Here is a 23663-nt window from a genome sequence, read left to right on the forward strand (position 1 = left end):
TGGTTGTGTGTAGCCGTTATCTTCGTTTATTCACCATGATAGAATGAATAAATATGAATAAATTAATAAATGCACATTGGATATACTACCAACATTACTTCTGAAGGAAGAATATTATGGGACTTAATTATTAAATAATTATTTATTTCAGACTTAAATAATCATAACAACCATTTTACAGAAATAGCCTAGTGTCAAACAGTCTAAGATGGTCTGTAAAAACTAAATGTGAAGAAATCTAAAGACTGAATGATGAACTTGATGAGAAACAAAATCCTCTAAAGCGTTTAACCCCTGAAAGTATAAAAACTAAATTAATTTCTGTAGAAATAGTACAGAAAAATTTCAAAGAGCATTTAATGGTGTATGAATTTAACTTAGTTTTGTACTAAAAATGTCTGTGAACAAGTAAATAAAGCTTGCAAATGGATGGATTTAAAATACTGTCTGTGGCTGATTTTTGTCTGCTCAGTGCTCAGCACAACAGCGGCCTGTTTTTCCGTTCATCATTATAGGTCATGGAAATTCAGCTTTTTAGTCAGTGAAAGTCAGGGAATTTGACATTTGGCTTAGAGTGGGAACCCTGTAAATCCTATGCATATGACTTTGCTTCTTTATATTGGCTGTGATCTGTTTCAGGCTTACCGTATATATCAGAACATATCCAGTAATCGCAATAATCTTTGTGCTTTGTTAGTTTTAATCCGAAAAAAAAAAAAGTGTCAACTTTCAAATTCAGTCAATTTTATAACAAAATTGAAACAATAGATGTTGCACTTTAATACGTTGCGTGACAATTACTGCGGCGCCTCAGTGTAAGCAGCAGATCAAGCACACATTTCCTCTTTACCAGTTACAGAACTAAATATGAACATAAGAAGTTAGGATTATATTACAGTACAACTTACAGAAGAGCATTTGTGTCATAGGACACTTCCCTCGGGATGTCGCGTTTTTAACTTTTGGTTAAAACATGAATAGCCTATTGATCAGAATCCTGCGATCAAGCTGACAAAATAATAATAATAATAATAATAATAATAATAATAATAATAATAATAATAATAAAGCAATCATTTTGACATGGAAAAAAAAGTGATAATTTTGACTCAAGACTTTGCTTTAAACTGCGCAAACTAGCCGAAAACCGTGTAATCATTTAGACACAAAACACAAAACTGACATAATTGCGAGTGACAATAGTGTCAATTGGTTCACCTAACTGTGGGGAAAACCTGCGATTTTAAACTGCTTTATGATAAACTTTAATATTTGTTCATGTATTTTAGCAAGCAGTAAAAGCAGGAAAAGCAGGAAAATCATGGTCTCAGTTGATTCTTGAACAATGCACACACTTGTTAACATGAGAAATATTCCATAACCACTTGCAATAAACCTAAAGGGTATAAAGTTAAGTATAAAGTTGATTATTTCTGCAGTCTTACCATACTGGTATTCCAAATATCAACATGTGATAGTTTAAATTCCTGTTTGAGGTCTATGTGAAAGTTTTAAAACAGTCTTCTGTGCCGGTTGCAGAGCGGTCACATCAGTAACGTTGTTTTTTCCTCATAAATGCAAACACGAAAAATAAAATAAAATTAATATTTTATGTTCTGTGGAGAGCCAACCCTTCTTCATTCGGTGGGCAGTATTACTTTTGGTTCACGCAGTGTAATTCACAGAATTCCTAAAAAATATGTTGACATCTAAAACTTGGTGCCTTTTTTGTCACGTCATGCGTAACGCATGTTTATTTCCCTTATCTAAAATATAAAACGATTGTATAGACTGACATTTTTCTAATGTCTGGACTTCTTTAATAAAGGGACTATGAATATCTAAACAGACAGTTCAATATGTTGGTATTAAATGCATTCTCTAAGAATTTATATTTCAAGTTTTGACTGCAGATGTCACGTCCATAACGCTGGAATTGCCCATACACTCAATCCACAATTGGCAAACCATTGGGGAGAAGTGTCGTCAGACAATGGTGTTGTTCCAGAACCTGCTTGTGGAGTGATCTACAGCTGATGTAGGGCTGTGCGAGTAATTGAAATTGAGTTTTGATTATGAGTTTTCGATTTTGGCTTCCAACAATTATGTAAAAATACGTTAATCGAGATAAAATTATATCGAGATATTAAAATTGTGCCTGATTCCTTTTTTTTTCAGCTGTGCACTTTCTTTCCTCCTTAAAGGTCCAAACATAAGGTGTAAATCAGTAACGTGACTTTCGTAAAAGGGGATGCGCTTGACATTATATAGAGTTATTAAAAGCACAAAAGAGAACTTGCTCTGTTCCTAAAATGGCTTTCTGTATGTGCACTCTGAGACAGAGTGGAACATGTGAACTTCAATTATTGCAGCACCTATCACTTGCATTTTTAATCTCTCAGTCCATACTGGTGTTCTCCTGAGGGACTGGAAATCTGCTGCTGTAACTTGCTGTACTTGCTTTTTATGCTGCCTCTTGGCCAGGTTGTCATTGTAAATGAGAACTGGTTCTCAGTTGACTTACCTGGTTAAATAAAAAAATAAAAAAGGCGCTACTAAATAAAGTTGGAGTTAAAGACGGCCATCTTTAATTATCTATACAACGGCCATAACTTTGAAAATAGATTATGTATATTGTATGTATACTCTCATACGTTATTTGCTTCTATTTTAGAACACTTGATGATTAAAATATGTGTTACGGTGACGATTAAAAAAAAAAAAAAAAAACTGAAATTGGTGGATTTCTGATGTGTTTCTGTTGCCTGCATGAACATATCTATTTGCTTCCCTGCTTTTACTAACTTTGCTTGCAAACGAATGCATAAAAATGACCAGCTGAATATAAACTAAGTAAGTGAGGGCTTTCAGTACATATTTGGTAGTGATATACCTTAATGGGTAAGCTCCAGGATAATGAGTAGTCTAGCACATGATGGTAAGAAGATAATCATGATCAGTCCTAGACTGGCAAGGGCGCAGTCAATGAATGGGTGACACTGGTGCAGCCAATGATCAAATGGTCAGAAGAATTGTAAACAATAGGAATAGGCTGTAATGGAGCAACTGGTACTTTCTGATTTGGCTTACTGGTAATCTTGCACATATAGCAAGTTCGTATACTTAGTCAAGTCACCTTTATTTTTTATAGCGCTTTTTACAATGCAGATTGTGTCAAAGCAGCTTTACAGTGACTACGTTTACATGGACAGCAGTTATCTAATTATTGACCTTATTCTGAATAAGACAATATTATGATTAAGGTGTTTACATGAGTTGCTTTTAGAATATTCCTTTCATGTTCCCATTTTACATGTTATAGTACATAGATCGATTAATGGCAAACGTCATTGCGTCCCCACGGCACGCTGTCCGACGTTCTCTACAGAATTTCAAATATCACCACACAGTTCGTGCCATAGGCTATACAGTTTTGGGTGTTTCAATTTTAATCTTATGAAAGCTTCAAGTGCAGTTAATTATTTAACATGCAATACATGCAAATAGAGACGGAGCCCCGCACATGACATGCAAGAAAAAATAAATAAATTGTGCGCACGATTTATTAATTCGTTCCCTAGATTTATAAATTATGCGCATGATTTATAAATTGAGAGAACAAATTAGTAAATCATTCGCACGATTTAGCTTAGGCTACTATTTATTTTCCCTCTCATATGTGGGGCTCTGTAAATAGACAACGGTGGATACAAATTCACTAGCAACTCCTGTACTTTAATTCGGCAACATTTATTCATGCCACCGCACTGCGACAAACTCAGAGGTGTACTGGATGAGAGATGAGGTGAGAGGAATTTGATTTGTGGCTTCTTGCTTGACGCTTGCTCTCTTGTTTGCCGTCAAAACGGTTGACCACTGCTGTGCGTGTATTATGTGTCCTGTGTCAAAATGTGGCGAAAACTCCCACATGACGTTAATAGTGTGATTAAGGTGTGTACATGTCTATAATGCACTCCAATAATGCGACTAAAATAGGAATACTCCACCTGTCTTAATTCGATTTGTGTTTACTTCGAGTATGACTTTAGTCGTATTAAGGTAATAAAACATTGCTGTTTACATGGTCCTTTCTTAATTAGAGTATTGTCTTAATCGTATTAATATCGGATTACTGCTGTCCATGTAAACGTAGTCAGTGATAACTGGTAAATAATTTGGCTGCACAGCAGCTCTAGAAGAAAATGGTGTCATTGTCCAGTTTAAGTAAATTCAGTATTGATTCATTCCTTTTGTAAAAATCATTAGTTATTAATTTAGTTTATTTATCTATACATCGGCTCTGGAGAAAACAGTGATGTCATCGTCCAACTTAGCCACATGTCGTTTTACCCTAGCCCAGTGTTTCAAACTGGGATACGACAAAATGCGGAGTAGTTCATTTAACTCTACCATACCTTAAAATAATATTAAAACAGAGCATGTATTTCTAACTGGCAAAATGCCGTAAATCCATTACATTTAATCAAATTACCTCATGTTTTGCAGTCTAAAATGACTGCATCCACACAAGCAGCATGGATATGATAGATTGCGTGCAGTCTGCTGCCTTAAATCGCGCTAAATTACTGCCGTTCTCGACAATGCACCTGTGGAATTACAAATTTAAGAATCTGTTTAAAATCTGCGGATCCTACATCCTGACCATTTGGCAGGACAAGCTCAAGATACAGCAGTGCTTTTGTCTCTATGATAATGTAAAGGTATAGGTGATACTGCCAGACTGATTGGATTAGCACCTTTGCATTTGAATGACACAGTTATGCTGATTAGATCATGGCTGGGAAATGTAGGGAATGGGCTGATTCCTGTATTTCATTTGCATGCTTTGTTTAGATTGTCCACACCTCTACTCTATGTATCCCTCCCCCTTGAATGTATATGAACTACCAAGTCACTGCCTTAGTTAGATTTTGGATGACCACAGCGACGCACAGCGTGTTTCTCAATAAAGAGTAACTTATGCTTCAAGAGATCCCAAAGTCTCCTGGTCTATGCTTCTGAGATTTCCAACAGTTTTGGTGCCGTGACCCGGATAGAGCTTCTCACCTCAATCCAGATTGGAACTTCAAGCACAACAGAGATCTGATCCAAAAGAAGATCCAGGCTGAATTTTCCTGTGCACCCAAGGGTTGGTGAGTGATACTCTATCCAAAAGAACCATTAAGACCAATACTAATGTGTTATCCTCTGCGCCGTCAGAGAAGAGTTAACAGACAGCTGTAGGGTTTGGTTAACTAAGTTATCCTCTAAAAATGTTCTTTTAGAGATGAAGTTTAGCCTCTGTTCAGGTAGAGAAGATTAGCATTACGTGCTAATAATTTGTGTTATCCTCTGTTTAATCAGGGAAGGTGGTGTGTTAACAGAATAGCCATACTCTACTTTGCTAGAGAAGAGAGTTCATCCTCTGTTAATTTAGGGAAGGTTACAATTGTTACAGTGTGCTAGCAAGTTGATTCTACTCTGCTCACCAGAGAAGGTTGGTGGTAGGTAATACATTATGATGTGTATTAACTAGGTTAACCTCTGCTCTGTCAGGGAAGTGTTGAAGTGTATTGTTGTGCCAGAAAGACATTACACAATGTTGAGAAAGAACGCTAGACTAATTCCAACAACTGAGAAAGGTGGACTAGCTACCCCTTTATGGACAGATAGTGAGTTCAAATCATTGTTAGGAAAGCACATGGACTCAATAGTGACTGAGTCAGTCAGACTGGATTTGACAAAGAAATTTGGGATTCATCCAGAAAAAGTTTGGTCTATTGAAGAATGCAAAAAGGTACTTGGTGCTTGTATTCAGAAGAAAAATATTAAGGGCATTATCTGCTGCCACAGAGAATTTACTCTATCCATTGCACAAGAACAAATCCAACGTATTACTAAGTTAGAAGAGCAGAACAAACAGTTGCACACTCGAGTGTCTCGTCTCACTCAGAAGTTGGGTCGTAACAAAGCATTAACCAAAAGTGACTCAAAAGACCAGCAGTCAGATGAAAGCTATCCTGACTTACAGTCTTTCTGTAGACTTGAGGATAATAGCAATACTGGATTGATGGATAAAGATGTAAATGCAGTTGAAGTGTGTGGAGTGAGACAAAAGGCTCAGAGTAGGGCAAAAGGGGTTGACACAGTTCCATCTGTAACCCCCATACTGCAGTTACAAGCAGTCAGTACCGCTATAGCTCCTGAAGACATAGAAAGAATTGCTGAGAATTTGCCATCAGTGCATAGAAACTTTTCTGAGTTTAGGACAGAGTTGTCCAGAAAAATGAAGCTCTATGATATGTCCCTAGCTGAAGTCACCCAGCTAATGTCACAAATCCTGAAAGAGTCAGAATTCAATGATTTTGAAAGTGCTGTAAATAATTCTGAGTTTCAGAATTCCAGCAAAGGTGAATTGAGAGAAGGAGTTCTGAGAGTGTTACAGAACCTTGTTGGACCAAAAGTAGACTGGTCAAAGATCACTAGTTGTGTACAGACGAAGGATGAAACTGTAAGTGAGTACACTGAAAGATTTTGTCAGTTAGCTGCAGCATACAGTGGAATAGCTGACACTCCAGATAAGGTGTTAGAGGATAATGGACCACTGGTCCGCATGTGGTTTGATGGGCTCTCATCAGAATACAAAAATGCATTGCCTTTCTTAGACCTCACATGGTCCAATGGAACTCTGCAAAACAACTTTAATAGGTTAGCTGTTTGGGAAAGAGACTCTGATGTCAAGACAAGAGTAAAAATTGCAGCAGCATCCTTTAAGGTCAACACAGAGAATCGACAGAAACGTAAATGTCCTAAGAGAGAAGGCACTTGTCATTACTGTGGTAAACCTGGACATTAGATGAAAGAGTGTAGGAAAAACAAAAAGACATTAAAAGAAATGAACAGCTTTACTCAGCTCATACTCAGTCTACTTGCTACATTGAAACTGCCCCTCCCCTCTTCTCCAAACTCTTGGAGCAGCAGCTTGCTGACATGCTAACCATTTGGGCTGTGAGTGCTTAATTTCCCCAGTCATTTACAAGAAAGCTGAAAGACTCATTCTGAACAAAAGAAAGTTGACTATCACTTCCACCATTTGGGGACACAGGTTAAGTACACTCACAGCCTTAAATGTATGCTACAGCACACTCCATTCACTCCTCTATGGGTTGTGATGTCTGCTATGACTGATGTTTCAATGGAAGTTGGAGATGTAGCACAGTAAAGTTTGCAAACGAACTACAGGGAGAGAATAGGACACACAGACCAGTGAGGAGCCCAGGGAAGAACCGAAGTGCATAAGGCCTCGGGGGTCAACGCTGTGGTGAAGACTTCCTCATAGGTTTCCCCATCTCAGTTTATCCCCACCTTACTGGTCTATAGGTGTCAAATTGATTAAGACTAGGTTAAGAAAAAGAAGAACAAAACCACTATACGATCACTTGAAGTTTATGATGATCAGAGTTAGACACAAAAACTATACGATCATCAGAGGTCTAACATACTAAAGTCTCTGCATGAATACTGCTGGTCTGCTGTCTCTTTGTTTTCTTGTGTGCATACCTGAATATGCCATGACGTCTCATTAGCAGCACCTGGTGTAAAGCATCACCTCAGATATCCGTGAACAACCTTCATGATGACGGAGTCATCTGAGCAACTCGGAGTTGCACAACGACAAAGAATCATCTTGGGACAAACATGGAAATGGACTCTACAGGGAACAGATTCCACAGCTATTCAGGCGCCATGGACTTTTAGGACTTCCACGCTTATGCTACATGGTTTTCTGTGTCATCATGTAGTTTATACAACATGTTACCACCCTGCGTTGTATATGTGTGTCAACAGTATACTCAAGTTAAAGAACAACACGTATGTAAATGTTGGACACGACACAGAATAAGATGTATGTGCCTGTAACTGTTACAAGTTGCATGACTGGAAGATGGGACTTATGTTTGTTAACATATGTTATAGAAGGGATTTAAGAAGGTTTAAATTTGTATTATGTGAGAGTTATTAGAACTCTCAAAGGGGGAACTGTGGAATTACAAATTTAAGAATCTGTTTAAAATCTGCGGATCCTACATCCTGACCATTTGGCAGGACAAGCTCAAGATACAGCAGTGCTTTTGTCTCTATGATAATGTAAAGGTATAGGTGATACTGCCAGACTGATTGGATTAGCACCTTTGCATTTGAATGACACAGTTATGCTGATTAGATCATGGCTGGGAAATGTAGGGAATGGGCTGATTCCTGTATTTCATTTGCATGCTTTGTTAAGATTGTCCACACCTCTACTCTATGTATCCCTCCCCCTTGAATGTATATGAACTACCAAGTCACTGCCTTAGTTAGATTTTGGATGACCACAGCGACGCACAGCGTGTTTCTCAATAAAGAGTAACTTATGCTTCAAGAGATCCCAAAGTCTCCTGGTCTATGCTTCTGAGATTTCCAACACACCTTTGTAAAAGTGGGGATTTAGCACTTGCATGGAGAACAAATATAGACACAGATAGTGGATTTATATCAATTTAAGACTCAAACTTACTTCGATACAAAAACATACCTTGTGTGAGTTCTTGTATTTAATGTTGATAACGAGGGAGAATGCAATTGTACCCAAATATCCACATGACTGCAAACGTGACATTATTATACAACAGGTCAAAAAACAAAATGTACATTTTAAACACAGTACTGTCAGTATTTACTCTATTTTGCAACGAAAAAATATTTCTAATGAAAACCAGAGCAGAACTAGCCTACAACACACGAATGCGGCGTTGAACGAATCGTGAGAGTCAGTGATTCAATGATTCATTCACAGCCACTTGCTTTGTTACAGAATGAATGACTCTATGACTCACTCATAAAAACAGTGACTTGCTGCCACCTACTGGCAGTTTTAGTTTAATATTTAAAAGTATCACTTTGTTTTACCATCATTGCATATTTCTCTATTAAACATTTTTTATTTAAAACATTATTTATTTTATAAAGTTATTCATAAACGTAAAAATATGCACTGGAAAATCAATTTAGGGGGCAAATATTCTCCCTTAATGGAAAAGGTGTGACTGCAGTCGAAATGGAAGAGAGGGGGTACGCAGAAGGATGGGAATCCCTTCAGGGGGTACTCCACGCTAAAAAGTTTGAGAACCACTGCCCTAGCCCAATAAAACTGTTGCATAATCCGGCCAGACATTTTCGGACCCTGGTATGAACAGCAAATCCTTGATGAGCCCATTGCAAAATGGATTCAAAGAACTTTCTGAGTTTTAGGTTCTAACAAAGCATCTTTATGTATGATCCCATTCCAACAAAGTAGACCATCTTCAAGCAACAAAGATGGAACAAAGTAGACCATCTTCAAGCAAATACCCATCACGTCCCACCTTTCCAGATGTTTCTGGGAAGGAATTAAACCAAATCATTCTGATGACAGACTTTGGCTTAGACATTTCAGAATGATCAAACCAACATTTATCCAATCACATCCACTGTTGAGGCAGTCACATGTTTTTTTTTTAGTAGCACATCGACTGATTTATTTAGTAAATGTGTTTACATCTTAGTTTATGTGCATGTTTTCTTTTATGCAATATCCCAAATGCGCATAAAAATAGCTGGATGGAAACAGCCAATTGTGTTGAGCAACAATTTTCAGCAAGTTACACCTACGCAGCGCCTAAACCTAATCCAGATCCGGAATGACCAGTGGAAGACCGCCTTTGTGACCTCCGCAGGCCTGAAACAAGCCTTCACATTAGCTCCCTTGTTGAAATATCCTGATCCTTTGTGGGGGTTTTTCCCCCCATTTCACTGCATCTCATGTTTTTAAACACACAGAAAAAAAAAGTATTTGGTGTGATCGGCGCTTCGGCTCTTTCTATTAAACTATGCATAAATACATGATGCTTTTTTGTTCATTGTTTATACAATTTAATAAATTATTTGAATTATGAACGGTCAAACATTATGCACTTTTTTTAAAGACAGTCATGTTATTTTATTGCTTTGAATAAACAATTTAAAGGTGCGGTAAGTAGATTTTGAACAGCGCTGTTGGACATTGCTGATATTTGAAATCAACATTGCTGATATTTGAAATCAACCCAAACAAACCCACCCCTCTCTTAATTGTTCGCCTCCAAAACTCACACTCCAATCCCAACCACCCTGCTCCGAGTTGGTCTCGAACCGCGGCCCAATCGCTGCAGGCATACGAGGTGTGTGCACTAACAATGACACTAAACACCGCATTCTCTAGCAGTCGACAGTGTGCACTGTTACATATGCAATGCGAGTGGGTGTCTGTTTATCATAGCTGACACACAACAAAATGCTTCACGAAAAGTAAAGCGCAGTTGATGAGCAAACGACAAGGAAGTGAAATGAACGTACAGTATACAAGAGTAAATACAAAGCATTCTTTGTTAGTCGCAAACAGCACAGCAGCTCCAGACAATCAAAACCGTGTTACTCACATGAGAAGTGGGATCAAAGCAGCCTCCACGTCTGTTTTCAGGCCTTCCCACTTAGCCTCTCTCCAGCGCTGGAAAGCTTTTCTAATATAAACGTGGGTCCTAAAGTGCTTGCAGTGTCATAAAACTTCATTCCAGTTATATTATTTTGAGCTCTTTTGAGCTCTCTTGTTCTGCAGTTTTTTTTCTTCTTCTTTTCAAATCTCCCTCTTGCTCGTTCTCTCTCCTTGACCATCATACGCCCCCTAATGCTGATTGGTTACGCATTTGTTGTTGGCGTCTGCCCAACTAACTTCCAAACAGTGTATTTGAAATTCTACCGAGTCCACCTTTAATGCAGTGCATTATTATTTTGCTCATTGTTCCCTATTGTGGCCCTCAGGAGACAAGCCAAAAGCTTTTTTTCCCCCCTCTCTCTAACTGAAATTATGCTTTTTAAAGCAGTACTAAAGCAGGGGTACCATGAACAGCTTTTAAGGAGATATGCAAGACAGAATTATGTGCCCCCTCCATGCTAATGTTTTTTCCCCCCAAATATGGCGACGACATTCACTCATTAGTTTGCCTAATATGCCAGAAATGGCTCAGTTAATGTTTCTTTTCTTGTCACATTCAATTACGAATTTCATGAATCATGTAAATTATATATTTTAAATTCAAAGTGACAAAAGGTGAAAAAAAAAAAAGTTGAGTAATTTGTATCATTTGATTACTGTTGGTCATTTAACATTTCTATCGTAAAACAGTTGTCAGATGTTAAATGCTTAATTGTATCTTATATCTCACACTCTTTCACCCTTAAAAATTAAGCATCTTGCTGGAATGAATGGTCAGGTTTTGAGAACAGTAAAACCCTCCTTCTGTGTAGCAGAGAAGCATCAAGAATATCAAATATTGTGGACGTGTCCTCCTCAATATTGATATTGTGTTAATACAAACAGCATACATGCGTCACAGAACAAAATCATTCATTGTTTTTTTTTAATTCAAAAGTGATTTCTCTCTCCATTTAATCATACTTAACAATTGTCCTTCCTATTTTTTTTTTTTTGAATATTACATTTCAAAAGGCACTAAAAAATATCAATGTGGCTGATCATCGCAACATGCTTCTAAACAGAGAAATGGAATAATTTATCATTGCAGTCTTATTGTTACTAGGGCTGTACTAGAATAATCGAATATTCGAATATTCATTCGGTGGGGTGGCATTCGATTTTCAGTTTTGAGATTCGAATATTCTTTTTTTTTTTTTCAACACGTGACTTCCGTCGCGGACTCATTCTCACTCATGCTTGAACCGCCCGTTGGCGAACGTAGTGATTTATTTCATCTCATACTGAATAGGTACAAAATGCCCAAGACCTCAGCTGTTTGGGAGCACTTTAAATTAAGTGAGGATGACAAGACAAAGGCAGTGTGTCAAATATGCGATTTGAAACTGGCCTACCACAACAGCACCACAAGTTTGAAAAATCACCTGAGTTCTGTAAGTAGCACGCAACAACAAAAAAAAAAAACTGCTTTTATGCGCTTAATTTGCTATGATAAATAGGCTAATTGCAAATACGACACTATTTAAAAACATACAGCAGCACAGGCTAATAATAATTTGTTTATAGGTACATCCACAGGTATCGCAGCCATCAACATGCTCAACAAAACCCAAAACTTCACAGCAGATCCTGCAATTCCGAAAACCGTTAACAGAGAAAAGAAAGAGAGAGATAACAGATGCCATAGTGGAGTTTGTCGCTATGGATATGAGGCCCGTTAATGTAGTTGAAGGCGAAGGCTTCAGAAAATTAATGAAGATAATGGAGCCAGACTACACTGTCCCAAACCGTTCCAGTATTTCAAACACCCTGTCTCTTAAATACAGCGATCTGCGAGGCCAAATTTATGCTCTCGTTGAAAAAGCTACGGCCTCAGGAGTGGGAACTCTCTGCCTTCGTTTTGGAAACCAAAGCATTTGAGTCAAGCCATACAGGAGTCAACATTGCACAACAGCTTGGAGACGCGGCAGATGCATTCGCAATTCCAAATTACAAGCGGATAGCCGTTGTTCACGACAATGCCAGCAATATGAAGCTGTGCACCGAGACGCTGAATAAAGAACCGGAGAAATGGGGAACCGTTCAAGGGGTCTGCTGCTCAGGACACACGCTGCAACTATGCATAAATGAAGCTCTGAAACTGGACCGAATCCGTCGCACAGTTTCAGCTGCCAGGAATCTCGTAGGGCACTTCAAAAAAGTGCCAAGGCTACAGCTGCTTTGAAAGAGAAACAAACGCAGCAGAACGTTGTACAACACAAACTCATTCAAGATGTTGCTACTCGTTGGAACTCTACGTATGAAATGCTTAACCGACTGGTGGAGCAGCGATGGCCAGTGACAGCTGTTTTGTCAGATCCCAGCATCACTAAGAAAGGAAATCGCACCCTTGACTTGACAGGAGACCAGTGGAAACTGGCACAAGAGACATCAGAATTACTTGGGCCCCTGCTCACACTCACAGAACTACTATCACAGGAGGCAAACTTGTCGTTGTCAGCAACAGTGCCAATGCTCTTTAACCTGAAGAAACGCCACCTGTCACCAGAAGAGGATGACAGCCCTGCCATCAGAGAAATGAAGAATACCCTTGTCAAGGAGATCGACAGCAGATGGGAACTGTTAAATTTGGAACCCACCAGCATCTATCTCCTTTCTTCAGCACTAGACGTGAGATTTAAGCACCTTAAATTCCTTGAGGATGAGGAGGAGGACCTGGTATACATTGAGGTTAGACTTATATTTTTATTACTACTATATAATAGTAAATAATTAAAATGTATTGTGATTATGCCACTAAGATTATTGTGTGCGCTACGCATAGATTAGACTAAGAAAATGCTATTTGTTTAGGTTGTCAGACTAGCTGAACATCTGCATCAGCAACAGATCGTTCGCAAGGGAGAAGAGCTGTCAGCAAGCCACGGAGAAGAGGAGACGGATGCGCCACCACCACCCGCCAAAAAAAAACAGCAGGAGATTTCAATGCTGATGCAGGCTGATGACGAAGAGGAAGAAGAACGCGGAGACAGCGCAAAGACAGAGATGGAGCAGTATTTGAGAGATGCTTCTAAATTACAGTCGGGCCCACTGGCATGGTGGAAGCAAAACAGTGACCGCTACCCTAAACTGGCATTTGCAGCCAAACACCTTCTTTGCGTTCCGGCCACTTCAACTCCATCAGAGCGCATTTTCTCAAAAGCTGGCTACATCGTCAACAAGACCCGAAGTTCCCTTTTACCAGAAAATGTGGACAAACTCATCTTCCTCGCACACAACATGAAACGAGTATAGGTAGTTTCACAATAGTTTCCAACCACTGGGTTGCGATTTATATAGGCTAAGTGTTTGAAAGAGCCTAAATATTTTTGTCATTGAAATGTGAGCTGTCTAGCTAGGCTAACATTGCCTTGTTCTATTTAACCTATTACAGTTTATTCTATATAAGGGAGTGAATAAAATTTATTACAATTACTTTAAATTTAAATAGCCAACCCGTTACGGTGTCAGTAATTATTACATTTACGAATAATAAATGAATGTAGTTCAACGAACTGCAGGCTAATAATAATAAATAAAAAAAACACCGCAACATGCTTTCAATAAAAGCATCGCGCATTTTAAAGATTTAAATTAACAAAAAGTCAGAATAAGACAAAATAAATCCCTTATATAGAATAAAACTAATTGTAATAGATATTACATTTTGTGTCATTTTAAAAACAGTTCATTTATTCTTATTCAACTGTTTATAAGCATGCTACCGTGTTCTTTATTTATTACAGTTCGTTGAAATCACTGTGTGTTACTAATTTAATTTCTGTTTTGGGATTCATTTGTTTTAAAGAAATGTTCATTATTAATACCTTATTAAAGTTCTTGCTCTCAACAGACTTTGTGTTTTGTATCACTTGTGCACTGTCCGTTTTCGGAGCATAAACCTGCCCGTGTAATGCGTACCGGAAACTGTTCTATTTAAAAGATTATTAAATGTTTATTAATATTTAAAGAATGTGTGCCACCTGATCATATTGCAACACTGCACTCCACTGGGTCTGCCGCAACACATTTACGATGCCGAAGAGTGAAACGTGAAGTTGTGAAAGATGATACAAATGCAAACCGACACTATTATTATATATTTAGCCCCACCCACCGAAGCTTCGAATATTCGATATTGATTGCCCACTAGGCTTCGAAGCTCAAAAAATGGCATTCGAAACAGCCCTAATTGTTACATGCAGTCTAGTTTAAGTTTTCATTTTCTTGGACTTTTAATTAATATCTGTGTTTCCTGTGTTTCTCTTTTGTTTCCATGCTTACTTATTGATTGATTGATTGATTTTTGCCCCACCTGTCTCTTGTTTCCTCCCTTAGTTAACCAGTGTATTTATATAGCCCTCAGTCGGTGTTCTCAGTTGTCCGTTCTCATCTGTGTATAGTGGTTGTTCTACTCCTGTGTGTTTGTTGTTTTGATTTATTGTTAAAGTATACTGCTGCATTTAGATCCAGCCTCAATTCTATCCTTGCTGGAAACAACACTGTGATACTTATATATAAACTATCTAAGCTATACAAACCTCATTCTTCACATGGGAGGGCAAAATAATAAAATAACAGTAGCTCCCCCATTAATATTGCTACTCTTTCATTGTCTGTTACTGGAATCGTCATGACAAATAGTCGGTTTATTCTGATTTTGAAATAACCAATTTGTAAGGTCATTTTTCATCCTTTTCACCTCTTTATCGCTACTGTACTTTTTTTAAAAAAAAATTTTTAATAATTTTTGCTTTAGAGCAAGTCTCTCTTTCCATCCATTTTTGAAGTGACAGGAGAACAGGTTCACTTTCAGTAATCATTTTCAATAATTTCATAAAAATTATTATAAAAAAAGTATATTATATTCAAAGTATGTCCAATGTTTTAAATGAAAGATTTCTCACTAGCAATAATGTCTTCTTTTCATCAGGGCTTGTGAAGTTTACTTTCACAAGAATGGTTTTCTTTACCCTCAGAGATTTTTTTCCCTCAGTAAGAATACCAAGTATTAATTAGTAAGATTAGAATAACATAAATTATTAAGAATAAAATAATAATAATAATTATTATTATTTTATTATTGTTTTGTGGTTGAAATGGAGTATTTTCTATTTTTATGTTCAGTGACACTTCAATTTGGACAACCATTAAAGAACTAGCAAAACATAGGTAGTAAACCTCCAAGTATTGTCTCAAGTAAGAGTCTCACAATGAAAGTTTTGGCCCTTTTCTTATTTTGTGTTTTAAAAGCTGAACTTGAGAACCACTGTCTGAGAGGCTTAGACCTTTTAAAGATAAAAAAAAACTTTGTATGTCTTTAGATTGAAATGAATTCTCATTACAATTCAGATGCGTTATTGAGTACAGTGCTTGGATGGTGTCATGTAATGACATTTGATGAATTTTTGTTGTTTATGTTTTAGGTGATCTCAGATTTTGATATGACTCTTACCAGGTTCTCCTACAATGGCAAACGCTGTCCTACCTGCCATAGTGAGTACATCAATCACTAAAAATTGCTTTAGTGTTGCTGGGGTAGTTGTCTAACAGTCAACTAGTCAATTTGTGAGGTTGAGTAGTTTTAGAATTGTTTTCTTATTTATTGATGAAAACTGTCTTTGGCCACACATTTTTACTCCTGTGTTTATTCTGTTTGGCTCCATCCTACTGTTTGAAAAATGTGGGAAAAAAATGCATCCTATTTTAAAAATATGTACTTTTCACATCCCTATTACTAATGCACGATCCCAGTAAATTTACTTTGACATGCAAATTTTTTTTTAGCTTAGCAAAATTCTTATCACATGTGCATCTCTTACTCACTCTAAATATATGGTTAAGTGATAAAAATTAAGCAAAGTATGCTAGATTAAGGTTGCAAGACTTTACATAGTGGCAAATTTTGCTCAGGACAGTTTTTTTGTTTCACTGTCTTGTCTGCACTGTTTATTAATTATATTTAAGTAAAATTTCTCATTTATATGTTGATATTTTTTATAAATATATGTCAAATCTAACATTAATGGTGTTGAACACTAAACGCTGTAAATAACCTTTAGAAAATGAATACGTGTTAAAGCATTACATGTTGCATGAATTTCTCTTCTGTTGTTAAAATGAATAATAAATGGTCTGCTTTCAGACAGCATGCTGCTTTAGCTGTTAAACTGTTTGTTCAGTAAAACACTATATGTAAAGTTGTCTCTTTAAATTAATAATTTTTAACCACTTGTACTAAAGCCATACAGACAAATGTCTTTGGCCACACATTTTTACTCCTGTGATTACTTTGTTGTGATCCATCCAACTGTTTGAAAAATGTGGGGAATGCATTCTATTTTCTATTTTTAAAAATATGTACTTTTCACATCACTATTACTAATGCACAATCTCAGAAAATTTACTTTGACATGCAAAAATGTTTTTAGCTAAGCAAATTATTGTCACGTGCATCTCTCAGTTGCTCCAAATATATGGTTAAGTGATAAAAAATTAAGTGTGCTAGATTAAGGCTGCAAGTCATAGTGACAAATTTTGCTCAGGACAGTTTTTTTTTCACTGTCTTGTCTCATTTATATTATTAATATTATTACATTATTATTTTGTCATTTATATTATTTTGATTTTTTTTATTAATAAATAAAATCCAACATTAATGGTATTGAACACTAAATGCTGCAAATAACCTTTAAAAAAATGAATAAGTGAATAAATGGATTTCTCTTCTGTTGTTAAAATGAATAATAACTTATTTGCTTTCAGATATATTGGAAGATAGTAAACTGATCAGTGAAGACTGCATAGCCAAGGTGAGAAAGTAAATCTTTTCCAAAATGAACATTTTGAGCAAAAAATAAAAAATAAAAATAAATAAATAAAATAAAAAAAGTCAAAACTGTTTTTGATTTGAAATGTTTGAAAGTTGAATTTCTTCAATATTTGTTAAAGGCACATTCAAGGCAAACTATATGCATTTATTAAAGGGATAGCACACAAAAATAAAAATTGTCATTATTTACTCATCTTTTTAAAAAATCTATAAGATGTTTGTTCATCTTCAGAACACAAATTAAAGGTGCCCTAGAATTAAAAATTGAATTTATCTTGGCATAGTGAAATAACAAGAGTTCAGTACATGGAAATGACATACAGTGAGTCTCAAACACCATTGTTTCCTCCTCCTTATATAAATATAATTTGTTTAAAAGACCTTCGAAGAACAGGCGAATCTCAACATAACACCGACTGTTACGTAACTGTCGGGATCATTAATATGTATGCCCCCAATATTTGCATATGCCAGCTCATGTTCAAGCCATTAGACAAGGGCAGGCAGTATTAACGTCTGGATCTGTGCACAGCTGAATCATCAGACTAGGTAAGCAAGCAAGAACAATAGCGAAAAATGGCAGATGGAGCAATAATAACTGACATGATCTATGATGATATGATATTTTAGTGATATTTGTAAATTGACTTTCTAAATGTTTCATTAGCATGTTGCTAATGTACTGTTAAATGTAGTTAAAGTTACCATCGTTTATTACTGTATTCACGGAGACAAGACTGTCGTTATTTTCATTTTTTAAACACTTGCAGTCTCATTCAGAATCAAATGTAAACATCCAAATAAACACTGTACTTACGCGATTAGACATGCTGCATGATGAACACTTTGTAAAGATCCATTTCGAGGGTTATATTACCTTTGTGAACTTTGTTTATGCTGGTTAAGACAAGCGCGAGCTCCGGGGGAGGGGAGCACGAGATTTAAAGGGGCCGCGCAAGGAATCGGTGCATATATAATTATGGCTCAAAATAGGCAGTTAAAAAAATTAATAAAAAAAAAAAAATCTATGGGGTATTTTGAGCTGAAACTTCACAGACACATTCAGGGGACACCTTAGACTTATATTACATATTTTAAAAAGACGTTCTATGGCACCTTTAAGAAATTTTTTAATGAAATTAAAAGATTTCTGTCCTTCCAGTAAAAGTCTATTAACCCAAAAAGTTGATGCTTTAGAAAGTTCATAAAGATATAACAAATGTAATTTATATGAATCAAGTGGTTAATCCAAGTCTTATGAACATCGTTTGAATTGGAAGATTCCATCTCATTCCAATCATTGTGTACAATCATTTTATTTGATAAACAGATGTAATTTAGGCTTTATTCACATATAAACGTTGATCACCACGTGGGGCACATCAAATATGGCTGATGGCAGCTGCTTGCTTTACACATGAGAATAAACCTCAGTGGTTCTCAAACATCAAACAAGCTTTGATCAATGTTAATATGTGAATAAAAGCTAAATTAAATGTTCCTATAAAGCTATCGTGTCACTTCATAAGACTCGTGACTAAACAACTTGATTCATATCGATTGTGTTTACTGTGTCTTTATAAACCTGTGTACAGCCATGGCCAAAAGTATTGTCAATGGCATAAATGTTGATTTCACACAGTTTGCTGCTTCAGTTGTGGTGTCAATTCACATTGTTTCTGGATTATTGTGCAGAGTGATCAAATGCATTTGAAATGCTTTCAAAAAGCTTAATTGCTTCAAAAAAGAAGAAGAAAAAGAACTTCATCACAACAACCCAAATTTCACTGTTTTTTTTGGCCTTGGCACCAAATGACCAGCTAAGAACATGGGAAAGTATGAACAAGTACTTCAAGTCAGGTGAAATCACTTTATCATTAGGCTTAGTGTATCATTAGTATTGAGAACCTGTTTCATTTTAGAACCGGTTCCAAATTTCCAAAAACTATGGGTTTGATAAGACATTTCAATTCCGCTTATTGATTCCTATTTCCATATTTTAATGTGATTTTAAACCATTCAAGTGCAAGAAGATGATAAAGAGAATTCAGTATGTGTCCGTGTATGGTCCGTGTCCATTCCACTTATTCGGGGCAGTCGTGACCTAATGGATAGAGAGTCGAACTTGTAACCCAAAGGTCATGGGTTCGAGTCTCAGGTCTGGCAGGGATTGTCGGTGAGGGGAGTGAATATCCAGCGCTCTCCCCACCTTCAATACCACAACTGAGGTGAGACCCTTGAGCAAGGCACCATATCCCCAACTGCTCCCTGGGCGCCGCAGCAATGGCTGCACACTGCTCTGGGTGTGTGTTCACGGCTCTGCAATGCTTTGACATATTGACACCAAACTTTGCCATTTGTCATTGTCACCTCACTCTGACCATACCACATTAATTTGGTCACAGCGCCACCTATTGATCGAAAGTGATGAACCAGTAAATCCTCATTTTTTATCATTTTTCAGCTCTTTTTGCCTAAAATGATCTTAATAGGTCTTTAATTGCTCATTGTTGCAGGTGGTCTGATGCTCAAAGCCATGTTGGCTGGCTTATTGTGCCACTTTTGTGCTTGGCCCCGTAATTGCTGCTTGCAGCTATATTTAGGGGCCAAGCACCGAAGGTGCTTAGGCACCTATTGTAACTGTTGGCGTTCCGTACTCTTATTTTGCACTTATGTTTATGCAAATAACTTTTGAACCATAAGGGCTAGAAACAAAATTCTTTTTTCCTCTGATTGGCTCAAAACGTATCGATTGCACCCTATGACGTCATGAAAATTTTTCCACCATTTTGAATTTTCTGAAAAACCTACTTTTTTAAACTCCTCCTAGGCTGTTACTCCGATTTTCACGAAAATTGAACCAGATCATCTTCAGACCATGCCGACAAAAAGTTATGGAATTCAAGTCGATTCCTCAAACCGTTTTCGAAAAACACGCGAATGAATTGTACATAGTGCTTGCGAAAATAGACATAAGGCTATATCTCCACAACGCTTTATCGTATTCAGACCAAACTTGGTACATGTCGTCACAACCATGACCTGAGGCATCATGCAGTGTTTTGTCACAGCGCCACCTACTGGTCCGGAGATATGAAAAATTGATATTTTTGCTTATAACTTCTGATGGGTTTGTCCAAAAATCATAAATTTGGTCTCGTTGGATTCGGGGAATCATGCGGAGTCGAATGATATCCAATTTTCCTATTTCAGCCATTTTGACCGTCGGCCATTTTGAATTTCGTCCTAAAATGCTGTATTTTACGAACGCATTAGCGTATCTTTACGAAACTCAGTATGGGTCATCAGCACAATACCCTGAAGGAGCCTAAGAAGTTTCGGACCAGCGCCACCTAGTGGTAAAATCAAATATTCAAATACTTATCACCAGTGGTTTGGTCAACTTATTTTCAAAAGTGTCATGTCCTTAGACTCCTGAATCCCTACTGAGTCCAACGATACCAAACATGCTAGGTTTCGATTTATGGTGTGTCCGCCATGTTGAATTTTGAGGAACTCCTCCTAGGGCGTTACTCCGATTTTCACAAAAATTGACACAGATCATCTTCAGACCATGCTTGCAAAATGTTATTAAAAGCTTTTCGATAGATCCATCAATTCTCGAAAACGGCACCAATGAATTCGCCGAAAAGCTTGAAATCAGACTTGAGGTTATATCTCCACAACGCTTTATTGTATTCTTACCAAACTTGGTACATGTCATCACAAGCATGACTTGAGGCATCATGCAGAGTTTCGGTGCAGTGCCACCTACTGGTCTGGAGATATGAAAAATGGATAATTATGCGTATAACTTCTGATGGGTTTGTCCAAAAATCATAACTTTGGTCTCCTAGGATTCGAGGCATTATGCCGAGTCGAATGATATCTAATTTTACCATATCGGCCATTTTGGCCATCGGCCATTTTGAATTTTGTGGTAAAATGCTTTATTTTGTGGTAAAATGCTGTATTTTACGAACACATTTGCATATCATTATGAAACTTGGTATGGCTCATCAGCACAATGCCCTGATGGAGCCTGAGAAGTTTCAGACCAGCGCCACCTAGTGGTAAAATAAAATATTCAAATACTTATCATTATGGGTGTGGTCAACTTATTTTCAAAAGAGTCATGTTCTTACACTCCTGAATCCCTATTGAGTCCAACGATACCAAACATGCTAGGTTTCGATTTATGGTGTGTCCGCCATGTTGAATTTTGCGAAAAACCTGCTTTTTCGAACTTCTCCTAGGGCGTTACTCCGATTTTCACGAAAATTGATACAGATCATCCTCAGACCATGCTTGCAAAATGTTATTAAAAGCTTTTCTATAGATCCATCCATTCTCGAAAACCGCACAAATGAATTCGACGAAAAGCTTGAAATCAGACTTGAGAATATATCTCCACAATGCTTTATTAAATTCTTACCAAACTTGGTACATGTCATCACAAGCATGACCTGAGGCATCATGCAGAGTTTCGGTGCAGTGCCACCTACTGGCCTGGAGATATGAAAAATTTCTAATTATGCTTATAACTTCTGATGGGTTTGTCCAAAAATCATAACTTTGGTCTCCTAGGATTCAGGGCATTATGCCGAGTCAAATGATAACCAATTTTACAATATCATTCATTTTGGCCATCGGCCATTTTGAATTTTGTGGTAAAATGCTGTATTTTATGAACACATTTGCGTATCGTTATGAAACTTGGTATGGGTCATCAACACAATTACCTGAAGGAGCCTAAGAAGTTTCAGACCAGCGCCACCTAGTGGAGAATTTTTTTTTTAATATGCTTATAACTTTTGAGTCTGATGCTCATGTCTGATGCTCATGGCTGTGTTGGCTTGCTTGTTGTGCTGCTTTTGTGCTTGGCCCCGTAAATGCTGCTTGCAGCTTTAATTATTATTATTAGGGGCCAAGCACCGAAGGTGCTTAGGCACCTATTGTTATTGTTGGCGTTCCGTACGCTTATTAGGGGCCAAGCACCGAAGGTGCGAAGGCACCTATTGTATCCGTTGGTGTTCTTTTTCTTATTTTTATTTTCGATTATTCTTCTTCTTCCGCTCTTGAGTCTATGGCAGCCCATAGAACCGTATGGTAAAAAGTTGTGAAATTTGGCACACAGTTAGAGGACAGTCTGAGCTATGTCCATAGCAAATTTGGAGTCTCTAACAGCTGTCGAAAGTTGAGCTCGTGTTTGTTAATAACTTTTGAACCGTATGGGCTAGAAACGAAATTCTTTTTTCCTCTGATTCCTTGGGTCAAGCCGATTCGATTGCACCCTATGACGTCATGAAACTTGGTATGGGCCATCAGGACAAAGGCCTGAAAGAGCCTGAGAAGTTTCGGCACGGCGCCACCTTGTGGTCAAAAGTTATAACAAAATTATTCCTTGGCTCAAGGCGATTCGATTGCACCCTATGACGTCATTTTCCGTCATGAAAATTTTTCCGCCATTTTGAATTTTCTGAAAAACCTACTTTTTCGAACTCCTCCTGGGCCGTTACTCCGATTTTCACGAAAATTGAACCAGATCATCTTCAGACCATGCAGACAAAAAGTTATTAAAAGCTTTTTGATTAACGCAACTGTTCTTGAAAAACACACAAATAAATTTAACGTAGAGCACCCAAATCAGACTTGAGGCTATATCTCCGCAATGCTTTATCATATTCAGACCAAACTTGGTACATGTCATCACAAGCATGACCTGAGGTAACATGCAGTGTTTCGGAGCAGCGCCACCTACTGGTCTGGAGATATGAAAAATGGCTAATTATGCTTATAACTTCTGATTGGTTTTTCCAAAAATCATAACTTTGGTCTCCTAGGATTCGGGGCATCATGCCGAGTCGAATGATGTCCATTACTACCATATCGGCCATTTTGGCTGTTGGCCATTTTGAATTTTGTGCTAAAATGCTTTATTTTGTAGTAAAATGCTGTATTTTACGAACGCATTAACGTATCGTTACGAAACTCGGTATGGGTCATCAGCACAATGCCCCAAAGGAGCCTGAGAAGTTTCGGACCAGCGCCACCTAGTGGTAAAATCAAATATTCAAATACTTATCTCTATGGGTGTGGTCAACTTATTTTCAAAAGAGTCATGTCTTTAGACTCCTGAATCCCTACTAAGTCCAACGATACCAAACATGCTAGGTTTCGACTTATGGTGTGTCCGCCATGTTGAATTTTGCGAAAAACCTGCTTTTTCGAACTCCTCCTAGG

At 37.4% G+C, this 23663-nt stretch overlaps 2 protein-coding genes across 2 annotated transcripts in view; both read left to right on the plus strand.

The window, feature by feature from the left end:
* LOC125247191 (cytosolic 5'-nucleotidase 3-like) overlaps positions 1-17603 on the plus strand; it is a 60101-nt gene extending 42498 nt beyond the window's left edge. The window contains exons 3-4 of the mRNA XM_048158410.1: positions 16015-16084; positions 17354-17603. Of these exons, the coding sequence (XP_048014367.1) occupies positions 16015-16084; positions 17354-17412 (129 nt within the window). The 3' untranslated portion in view covers positions 17413-17603. The remainder of the gene's footprint in view (positions 1-16014; positions 16085-17353) is intronic.
* Positions 9067-16008, plus strand: LOC125247190 (zinc finger BED domain-containing protein 4-like). Its single transcript, XM_048158409.1, has 2 exons — positions 9067-13279; positions 13403-16008. The coding sequence occupies exons 1-2, from the start codon at positions 12854-12856 to the stop codon at positions 13841-13843; spliced, it is 867 nt and encodes a 288-aa protein (XP_048014366.1). The 5' UTR covers positions 9067-12853; the 3' UTR covers positions 13844-16008.
* Positions 17604-23663: the final 6060 nt, after the last annotated feature.

The sequence above is a fragment of the Megalobrama amblycephala genome, linkage group LG15 (genome assembly GCF_018812025.1).
Source record: "Megalobrama amblycephala isolate DHTTF-2021 linkage group LG15, ASM1881202v1, whole genome shotgun sequence".
In the NCBI taxonomy this organism is placed as follows: Eukaryota; Metazoa; Chordata; class Actinopteri; order Cypriniformes; family Xenocyprididae; genus Megalobrama; species Megalobrama amblycephala.

Excerpts from the sequence above, each read along its gene's own strand:
- LOC125247190 (XM_048158409.1), top strand. The coding sequence starts at position 12,854 with ATGCTTAACCGACTGGTGGAGCAGCGATGGCCAGTGACAGCTGTTTTG. Across the intron at positions 13,280-13,402 it reads AGGACCTGGTATACATTGAG|GTTGTCAGACTAGCTGAACA; the intron begins GTTAGACTTATA and ends CTATTTGTTTAG.